The sequence below is a fragment of the Eimeria acervulina genome, genomic scaffold (genome assembly GCF_000499425.1).
Source record: "Eimeria acervulina Houghton genomic scaffold, Eah_scaff42, whole genome shotgun sequence".
In the NCBI taxonomy this organism is placed as follows: domain Eukaryota; phylum Apicomplexa; class Conoidasida; order Eucoccidiorida; family Eimeriidae; genus Eimeria; species Eimeria acervulina.
The window spans coordinates 90,253-101,153 of record NW_013547332.1 but is presented as its reverse complement, the minus strand read 5'-3'; the positions used below and the strand labels follow the sequence as shown (position 1 = coordinate 101,153).

At 49.1% G+C, this 10,901-nt stretch overlaps 1 protein-coding gene across 1 annotated transcript; it reads right to left on the bottom strand.

Annotated features, from left to right (window-relative positions):
* Positions 1 to 567: 567 nt before the first annotated feature.
* Positions 568 to 9,556, bottom strand: EAH_00008860 (DNA mismatch repair protein, putative; the record flags this gene model as incomplete). Its single annotated transcript, XM_013392011.1, has 10 exons — positions 568 to 3,741; positions 4,401 to 4,458; positions 4,758 to 4,847; positions 5,263 to 5,379; positions 6,073 to 6,213; positions 6,437 to 6,609; positions 7,087 to 7,221; positions 7,617 to 7,690; positions 8,065 to 8,151; positions 9,052 to 9,556. The coding sequence occupies 10 exons, from the start codon at positions 9,554 to 9,556 to the stop codon at positions 568 to 570; spliced, it is 4,554 nt and encodes a 1,517-aa protein (XP_013247465.1).
* Positions 9,557 to 10,901: the final 1,345 nt, after the last annotated feature.

Sequence of the window (10,901 nt, the reverse complement as noted above, 5' to 3'; positions counted from 1 at the left end):
ATGTATGCATGCATGCAGCATCAGGCGCTGCACCTGCTGCAGCAGCAGTTAGAGCAGCAAAGGTCCTCAAAAGCATCAAATTATAACTAATCAGGCGTTGGTTTGCGTGATGCATACGCCAGATGTGAGGTGTACGTACACTGCAGGTTGGCGCGGGGTGCATGCACGCGGAGGGTGCATGCAGCTGCAGCAGCAGCACACTGTCAGTTGAGCGTACAAATAAAGAAGAGTTTCTTCTACCACCTATCACTATAAAAAGACGCACTGAAACGATATTCCGAGAGCAGCTCTTGCTTTACACTGCATGCGCTGCGATGCATGAGAAAGAATTCAAAGAAACGAAGAATTCAACAAACAAGGATATCTGCATCCTTTCTTAATGAAGGAGGAAGCAGAGATAACAGCAAACCGCGCTGCGTCAGCTAACACAGCAGCAGCAGCAACAGCAATCAATGCCTGCAGCAGCTGCAACAGCAGCTCCTGCTGCTGCCGCCACTGCTTACAGCAGCCACTGCCTGCAGCAGCCACTGCCTGCAGCAGGTGCTGCTGCTGCTGCTGCTGCTGCTGCTACCCTATGAAGGTCAGGCGCAGGCCTGCAAGTCCCATATCTTCGTCTGAGCGTTGTGTTATTTCTTCCACCTCAAACACGTGCCCCTCTTTTTGTTGATATTGGGAGTCGCCGGAATCTGCTGCTGCTGCTGCTTCTGCTGCTTCCGCTGCTTCTGCTGCATCTGCTGCAGCAGCAGCAGCTTCATTGTCGTCCATGCCTTCGTCGTCAGAGAAGAGAGGAGGGTGTTGATAATCAGGAGAAGGCACGGGAGGAGCAGAGCCTGAACCGTCAGTGCTAGCTGTGCTGTTAGCAGCAGCAGGAGTTGCAGCAGCACTTGTATATTTGCTGCGTGCAGTTGGGGTGTCTAGGCAGGTAGGGGGTGTTTCTGCTGCAGGTGTGCAGACACGCACTTTAAATGCTTCCTGTGTTTCCTGAGAAGTTCGCTGCCCGGATGTTCTCTTTCGGTCTTGAGGCTTAAATTGTGGTTCTGCTTCTTCCTTGCTGCTGCTGCTGCTTGCTGGGCTCTCTACCGGCCTTAGCGCTGCGTTAGGATGTCCAGCTGCATAGTAGCGGCAGTTTTGCTGCAGTCTGTGGTCATCCTGTTGCATTTGCTGCTGCTGCTGCTGCTGCTGCTGAAGTGGCAGCAGGCGTTCCGGGCAGACGATGCTGCTGCGTTGCTGCTGCGATGTCGCTGTTGGTGCTGCTGCTGCTGCGCCAGCAGCAGCAGCAGTTGGTATATCTACGAGGTGCCTCATGGTGGGGCGTCCATGGGGACAGTTAAAAGGCAACTGCAGCAGCGCCATTCTCCTTAATATAGTTTGCTGCTTCTGAAGAGACAAAGGGTCTCCTATCATTACTGCGCTGCGGCAGGCCCTACTGGCGAGGATATTCCAAACACGCGAGGGTCGGTACTGCAGCACGCGGTGGTGAGTGCAGGAGCTTCCCTCCGTCTTTGCTGCTGCTCCTGCTGCTCCTGCTGCTGCTGCTGCTGCTGCAGGTGGGGGCATAGTTCCTTTCCAAAGGGCTTTTCCTTGATCTTCGCTGGCTAAGGCAGAGAGAAATTCAACAAAGTCGGCGGCAGTCAGCTGCTGGCCTTCAATGACCGGCACCCCAGTAAGGAAACACTGGCGACCTTCTTCTTCTTCCTCATCTTCATCTTCATCATCATCAGCAGCAGCAGGCGATGCAGCAGCAGCAGCAGCAGCAGGAGTAGTAGTAGGAGTTTCTCCTCCCGAGGATTTGCTTCGGGTCTTGTTTTTGTTTTCTGTTTCATTCGCTCTGTCGTCTGTCACCTCAGGTGAGGACTTGGCTTCAGCTGCATCGACAAGCTGCAGCTGTTTCTGCTGCTGCTGCTGCTGTTGCTGTTGCTGCTGGGTGCGTGGAGCAGCAGGAGCAGCTGCTACTGCTGGGCGCTGCTGCGAGGCAGCGGAGAGCAGGCAAAATTGTTGAGTGCCCTTCAGGGGCCTCGAAGGGCTACTGGGTCCCATAAAGATGCATGCAAATCCGTTGCTGCTGAGATGAGAAGAAAACATCTCCACTGCTGCTAGCAAATGTGCTGGCAACGAGAGACGCAGAGGCACCAGCAGCGGCTGCATGCGGGGCTTGAACTGGGAGTTTAAACCTTCAAATATTCTCTTCTCGTCGCTTGCATGCTGATCGATAATAAACAAACTCGTCACCATTTCCTCCCCGCTGCTGCTGCACAAGCTGCTGCTGCTGCTGCTGTTCCTGCTGCTGTTGTTGTTTTTGCATGCAGAGGGAGAACTCCCCTCCGCCTGAGATTGAGGCAGCAGCAATGAGGCTTTTTGTCTTCTTCTGCGAAGTGCAGCAATTATAAAGCCTTCATTAAACTGCCCCACAAGCGTCAGGTCACGGAAGAAGTTCTTTTCAAACAGAAAAAAACCTGATTTATTTCTTTCCTCCCCTTCAGCAGCAAAAGAGAAGGAGGGGGGGCCCCCAGGGGCCCCAGAGGATCCCCTCGCCTCCGCACTAACAGAGAAGTCTGTAGGGGCGTCAGGCCAGGGCTGAGAGGCATCATTAGAGGCAGCAGCATCAGCGCTATGTCTCAAGTCAGCGCATGCATCTCCTGCTGGAGGGGACGACCCCGCTGCAGAGGCTGGAGACGACCCCAATGCTGTAGACGATCCCAATGCTGCTACATGCGATCCCACACTGTACATCTCGCTCCAGTCGTAAGTGCATTCACCTACAGCTGCCCTCAGCACTTCTGCTACTACTGCGTCTTCTGCCTCATCCGTATCAGGAGGAGCCTCAGCAGCAGCAGAACCAGCAGCAACAGCAGCAGAAGCCGCAGCAGCAACGACAGCAGAAACAGCAGCCTCAGTGGGGCTCCACGACGAGGTTACCGAACGGCTGTCTCCTAAGCCGGTGTTGTTGGTGCTGCTTCTCCCTTCCTGCTGCAGCAGCTGAGCAGCAGCAACACCCCCTGCCTTGTCCCTGCTCTCCAGCTGCTGCTGCTCTCCACAAAGGGGCGCTGAGGGAGGAAGAGGCGCATGGTCTTGCAATGCATGCGGTGTATGCACACCTCGTTCAGAAGCAACTACAGCAACTCCGCGCTGCCGCCGCGACAGAAGGGGCTGCCGGATGCCCAGGCCCTCACCCAGAGGCAGGGAGCCGGAGGGCTTGGCTGCCGTTGCTGCTGTTGCGGCCGTTGCTGCTAGTGCTACTGGTGCTGGTGCTGGTGATGCTGCTGCACTTGTGGAGGCTGTTGCTGCTGCTGGCTCTGTTGCAGCAGCAGCAGAAACTGCAGCAGCAGTTTCTGCTGCTGCTGCCCCCTCGGATCCTTCCTTTCTATTTGCAGATTCAAGTGATTTCGAATCCAGAGCTGCTGCAGTTACTCCTGGCTGCTGCTGCTGCTGCTGTTGTTCGTTCTCGCTACCCTGTGAGGAGACGGAGACAGCATGCGCAATGGGCAGCTGCTGCTGACTGCCGTCCTCCTGCATGGTAGCTTGTTCGTCCCGTCCCTGCTGCTGCTGCTGCTGCTGCCCCGCCTCCTCCTGTTGCTGCTGCTGCTGCTGCTGCTGCTGCCCCTCCTGCTGTTGCTGCTGCTGCTGAGATGGCGCTTGCTGCGAAGCAGGAGGGTGAAATTGAATTTCGAGCTGCCGCTGCTTCTGCTGGGAATCGAACCCCATCGAGCTGACCGAAGGAGCCAACACTCTCCCTACTGCCTCCTGCACACCCCCAGCAACAACACCGCAGAGCCTCCCTGCACTAATATAAGAAATGTATGTATATACATTATCAAAGCATGAAGCATATGCATGCAAGTAGAATACACTACATAATTTCCTAATATAAACATAGGCCTAAAAGACATATATATCGTTATATTATATACATATTTACATATTTATTTATTTATTTATTAATATATATGTGTATATAAATGCATGCGATTGTTTAGGCGCCACCAAACGATTAGCACACGAGAAAATCTGGAGGGGCGAATGTGTGAGCAAGACAAAAGAGAGAAAAAAATAAATTAACGGATATATTAATGCGTGCATTAAAATATAAAAATATAAATCTATAAACATGGATATGTGGCTACGTAGTAAATTGAGAAATGAATTAATGAATAAACTAAGAAATATGCACATGCATATATGCATATATAAATGCATATACATGCATATACATATGCATGAATATATAAACATGAAAAGGAAAGAGTGAATGAATTAATTTATTATTTCACTGATGAGTTGACCAACTGGATAGATAACCAGTTAGTCAGTTAATTAATTAATTAATGCAATATAGCACAGGCGCCGCTGCAACAAGAAGAGGCGAAAAGACAGCTGGGCATCTCTGATGTGTTTTCCTTTACCAAGAGGGCCTGCGCCACATCTCTTTCTACAGCGAGAAGAACTTCTTGTTTGTCTTTCCTAAGCAAACGCATGCATGCAGCAGCAACTCGATCAAATCATTTTGCTGCTGTTGCTGCTGTTGCTGCTGTTGCTGCTGTTTCTGCCGGCTAATCGTGCCGTGCATGTACAAATGGGTCGCATAAGAATATGCAACACTATCAACACGCAAGCAGAAGAAAAGCAGCAGCAGCAACAGCAGCAGCAGACAGGCACAGAGACCGGCATATTAGCCCAGCAGCTCGTGCTGCTCCCTGCATGCAATATGAATGACAGCAGCAGAACACAGCAGCAAAAGATATAAATATAAACTTAATCACCTTAAATTTATATCCAAGAGCGAGGCATCCAGCTCCAGGAAGCCGAGACAAACAGGGAAAAGGCCCCTACTGCTGACTTCTTTCCACTTCCTGAACAAAACCCTAGACACTAAACCCTAGACCCTCAACCCTAAGCCCTTAACCCTAAGCCCTTAACTCTAGAGCCTAAACCCTAAACTCCTAGCCCTAAACCCTTAACCCTCAGCGCCAAACCCTAAATCCCTACTCCTAACCCCTTAATTCTAAACCCTAAATCCTATCCCCTAGCCATGGAAGGCGCTGAGGGGCAGCAAGAATTCTGGTCTGTGTGCACCCCCTCCTTCCCCCTGTATCGGTAGTGGCTTAGAGCGACTGCTGCAATTATTATAAAAGGCAGCAACATTCAGGTTACTTAAACCGAAGATATGGTGTATTTCAGGCGTGTAGGAGCTGTTGAGACACCACAAAGTTATAGGGGTTTTAGGGTTTATCAAGCAGATGTTTTATTAGGGTTTAAATGACCCACTTATTGAGGAGCTTCTGTAGAAGAGGCGGAAACACAACGGGTCTCCTCTTCACAAAAAACTGCTGCAGCGCCGTTGAACGAATGCCGTGGGGAGGCCGAGAGATAACAGCCTCCAGGCTGCAGCAGAAGCAGCAAAAGCAGCAACAGCACCAAATGCAGCGAAGGCAGCAAAGAGAGAGTAAAGTGGATTTGCTGTTAGCAACAGACGAGACGGTGCTGCAAGCAGCGAACAAAAATTCATGTGCAACACAAACGCAGCTGCCGCACTGTACAGACACCCCAACCACATCGACATACAGCAGCCCGCTGTATGTACACCTCAGCCTCTTTTCAAATCAATAAAGGCAACAAACTGCAAACGCCCAGCAGACTCGAACGCAAGCACGCCGCTGAGAGGGTGGGGTTGTACAGCAGCCAGGTACGGAGTTGTAGCAGCAGCAGCAAACAAACAAAAACGGAGTTTAGAAATGCCTTAATATAAATTAGGGCGAGCGCCCCTTGCTGCGCACTGGTGCAACAACAGCAGCAACTACAGCAACAGCTGCAGCAGCAACAGCAGCAGCAACAGCAAAACTTCCAAAAGGCCTTCCGCTGCATATTAGAGTCGCTTTCTGGCCATAGAAGAGTGAGCCACAACAGAAGGTGCAGCCGCAGCAAGAGGGGGAGCAGCAGCAGCAGCAGGTGCAGGAGCAGCAGCAACAGGAGCAGCAGCAACTGCTGTATCAGCAGCAACAACAGAAGCAATAACAAAAGCAGCACCAACAGCAACAGGAGCAGCAGCAGCAGCAGCAAAGGCCGTCCCTGGCTCACCGCCACTCCCTCCCGGGTTCGTCTCCTGACAAAGTTATTTCAGTGCATGTAGCCAGCTGCTTCGGTCCATAGACACTCAACGCAGCCTCCAGCAAACTCGCACTGGTCCCCTTAGTAGCCAAGAAAGTGGTGCGGCCTCCCCTGCATCAGCAGCAGCAGCAGCAACAACAGCAGCAGCGGCACCAGCAGCGCCTGAATAAACCCGAACCCAAGCACCATGGCCCCTGAAATTCAACTTCGCGCATGGAAGCGTGTGAATGCACCCCTCGAACCGCTGCTGCTGTTGCTGGGTGCTTCTGCTTCTGCTGCTGCTGCTGAAGCTGCAGGCTAAGTTTGCAGCCCCAAAATGTGTCCCCTTGTTTACGTTTTGGAGTCGAAGTTCGAGAGAACAAAACGACAAGACGTCGCATGCAGCAAAGCAATTCTCTGCAGTAGCGCCAGCGCGTCTTGCAGCTGCCGCTGCTTCGTCTGTTCCATCGTCCGCCGCCGAAGAGGCAAACGGCCAAAGACATCTTCCACGATCACCGTCGTTCCCACCTGTATGCATGCATGCATGTACGCATGCAAGTGTCCATGCATGCAAGTGCCCATGCATGTAAGTGAGCATGCATGGTGGTGTGAATGCATGCAGGTGTGCATGCAAGTGTTCATGCAAGTGTGCAAGTTTGCATGCATGCAAGCGTATGCGAACTTCCCCAAGCCCCGAAGCTGCAGCCTGGAATGCATGCTTGCATGCATGTAGCACTTAAGTACTGCCATCTTTCCACTGCACTTTCAAAAGGGCTGCCTGCTGCTGCAGTTTCGCGTGTCTGTAGACCGAGCGGAGAGCATCTGCTGCCGCCTAAGCTGGTGCTGCTGCCGCAGCTGCTGCTGCTGCTACTGCTGGTGCTGTGAGGTGCTGTCCGTTTTCTCTGTGGTGGAGGGAGAGGGGGGGACAGCATCGAGCCGGCGTTTGCGCTGCTGTTAAAAGCAGCAGCAGTTGCTGCTCCTGCTGCTGCTGCTGCTCCTGCTCACCTCTCTCGCCGTTGCTTCATGTGCAATTTGTTCTCCTTTGTGGTTAAAGACGACACGCGTTGCAAAGTCAGCAGCGCGGCAACGGGTGATGATAGATACGGAGGCCACGTAGCAGAGAGAGGATATCGCTTCTCCCTGCAGCAGCAGGAGCAGCAGCAGCAAGAAGTGAGACCCGGCTGCTCACTTTTAGTATCTGCAGCAGCGGCAGAAAGCTACACACTGTGCACGGCCACTTCGTAGTTTCAAGGGAAAACAAATATTGGAGGGGACAGGTTTGTTCATGAAAATGAAGCACACTCTACAATTCATGCAAGCAAATACATGCATGCATGCATTTGCTAGCATTCGCATGCACTTTCATACAGCTGCATGCGTTTGCATGCAGGGGCATGCAGTTGCATCCAGTTGCACGCAGGTGCACGCAGTTGCATGTATTTGTATGCATGCGTGCATGCGTGCATGCAGATGTATGCAATAAGATACGCTGGTACTGCCACGGAGAAATGAAGCTGTTTTATTTCTTTTCTCACTCGGAATCCCAAAGAATCCAATTTGCTGTAAACGTCTTCAAATGTCTTTATCTTGGAGGTCGCATGGCGACAGCCTGCAAACGAAGAAAAAACGCATGCAGGACGGAAACGCACAGCTAAAATGTATATAGATATTGATGCAGATACAGGTAGCGGTATGCACATATGCATATGGAGATGCATGTAAATATAAACAAAGATATATATGCATATATGTAATTATACAGGTTAGCTGTAGATATAGATAAATCTAGATATTGATATAGATATATGGATATACATAGAGATATATTGATATAGAGATAAATATATATATATATATATGTATACAGACGTAGATATAGATAGATATATAGATATGGATATATAGGCAGATAGATATACGTATATATATACATATATATATAAAGAAATATATATATATATATGTATATATATATAGACATACCAAGGAGCTTCAGGTCTTCAGGCGATATGCCACTGCCGTTGTCGCGGACCTCCACACCCCCCAACCCGCAATCCATCAAACGCACCTCTGCAAGATAAACACAAGAGAAAGAAATAAATAATTAATAAGAGAATTAAAAAAAAACATTTTCTAGAAAATATTAATAAATACAGGGCAAAACGTATAAATAACTAAAATAAACAATGTTCAAAACACATTAAAACAAGATAAATAAACAGGAGGCAAAAGAAGTGAAATAAAATAAACAAAAAAAGATGAAATAAAAACAGGACAGCTAATTCCATTCGTTCTTTAAGGGGTTGTTTAATTAGTTGTCAGTTGTATCTTTATTCTGCTTCTCTATTGAATAATTAGTTATTAAATTAGCTGCCCAATTATTATTATTACTATTATTATTATTATTATTGGCTGTTGCATCGCGTAATTCTTTGTTTATTTTGCTTGTCGGTTGTTTGTTCGTTTAAAAACTTGTTGTAGGACCTGTTTGCTGCTATTACGTTTATTGTGAGCTAGTTGTTTGTTTACCTAGCTGTCGAGTACTTGTTTGTTAATATTACATGTATATTTCTTGCGTTTATTTGTTATTGGTTGGTTAAAAACTTGTTTATCATTATTATTGTTGATACTCGTCAGTTGTTTATTTGTTGAATTGGCTCTTTGCTATTAGCATTAATAGCCAGTTGTTCGTTTGTCTATTTCGTTGTTTAATTCTTTTCTTGTGCTCATTATTCTATCCCTACTATTATTTTTATTCTTATTCAGGAGCTTTTCTGTCAATTTAGTTGCTTAAGTAGGTGTTCTCATTAGTGTTATTACTTGTTTTGTGCCTATTTTAAATTCGTTTTCAAGTGTACTCTCGAATCCGCCTTTGCAGCCAGAAGAAAAATTCATTTTCCTCTTTTTGTCTGAAAACAGTATTTACGTGCATTTTGCGGTGTATATGCAGCTAGCTAGCTGCGTCCTCACCTATAGACGTGGCGCCTGCATCAAGGGCGTTCTCTACGAGTTCTTTGCAAATACTTTTAAGGTCAACAACAACCTGCTGACTGCTGATTGCCGCTGCTGTCTCCCCCGATATGCGAGCAATGCGTCTCCCGCGTGCTGACGCTGGAGGCAGGACAGGAGGAGCAGAAGGAGCAGAGAAGGAAGAGAAATCCTTCATGTCAAACTCACCAGCAGACACGCTACTGCTGCCGTTGCTGCTGCTGCTGCTGCTGTTAGTGCAGCTGATGACTGCTGTACCTCCCCCACCTGCCACGTTAGGCCCCTCTGCAGCAGCATCAGCAGCAGAAGCGGTGTCGCGTGCATCGGGTCTGTTGTCTGCTCTACCGAGTGCTAGGGCCTCGGAGACAGGTGACCACTGGTCACCTCCCCGAGGAGTTGTGCTGCTGCCTGAGTCTTCTACTAGTGTTGCATGAGGCTCATTATTGCTGTTTCCCCCCATTTGTCCTGTTGGCGGTGCAGCTGCCATCAGAACCAACTCAGACTCTCTAACCTGGGCAGGCTGCTGCAGCTGCTGCTGCGCTGCATGCAGCAGTGCAGTCAAGCGCTGCGTCTCAGGCCGTTGAACAATGTGACAAGATGCAAAAAGAGAAGAAGACAGGCAGCATCGGGGTGAGGGGTGCTGACAAGAAAGAGAGTTGTTGCTTTATCGTATAGGGCGCGATTAGTTCGCTGCGCGCCCTCCACCGCCGCTTGCAGCCGCAAACCTGTTGAATTAAAATGTAACTCAGGGATTTTTAATAAGAAAAATGCAACTGAAGGGCAGACAGAGGCGGGATAGAGATGTACACACACAGGGGGTTCCGTTGTGGGAGAGCAACTGCCAGCTACTCCTCCTTCAAAGCGACTGAGTGGAGGCTTTTCCGTTTTAAATATCTCAATAGAATGCGCATGCAGAATTTAGAAAGGCGAACTAAAGGCTAATCTTACTAATAAAAGTTTCTGGCTTCCAAACCGCTGTCGTTCGCCTTCTTAAGGGGCCCCCCCAGGGGCCCCTCACCCACCCACCCCCGCGTGGTGGTCGCTGTGAGGACTGCGGGGAGTTAGGCGGGGCCCAGTTAGTAAAATAATCACGCGTTAAACAATAAACAATACAACCATGATGATTTAAACGGTAGAAAAATTCGTTGTTGATATTTAATAAAGACCGCGCTTTCTCCAGGAGCCTCGTTCACTCAGCGCCGTGTTAGTTGGTGATATGAGCACTGATTCTTTATCTAATTATCTTTCGAGTAGACTCGATGAGACTGCAAAACATGGAAGTGAACATACACCGTATATCCCTACTCGCCGCTCTAACGGAGCGGCGCACTCACTCACCTCTGATAATGACGGGCCTGCAGCCCTCCGCCCCCCAAAGCCGCACGTTTAAAAGGAGAACGAATAAAGCAATAACTGTCCTTTACTGCATTACTGCACCTCCAAAGAGCTCTGTTTGCTGTGCATGCAACGCAGGTGCGGCCTGTGGCACACCCCCGTCCAAATATAGATATATATATATATAAGAAACAAGACATACGAAATCTCCTATGGGTGCCTCGACAGCACACCGCCTACCATACTCAGGCCAGTTAGCTATTTCCGTCATTGATGTTAAAATTCCCAGACATGCGTTTGGCTATCCTCTTCATGACAACACAGCGACAAACAGACGATGTTATTCAGAATATGGAGACGCCGACTCTTCGCTCGCTGCTTGGTGAACAAAAACAGTACTGTTGAGACAGAAGACTGGGTTCCTGACAAGAACAAGAGAGCACTCAAACGGTGTTTACGCTGTGCTGTCAGGACTGAAACAGCTAAAATTACTTTGG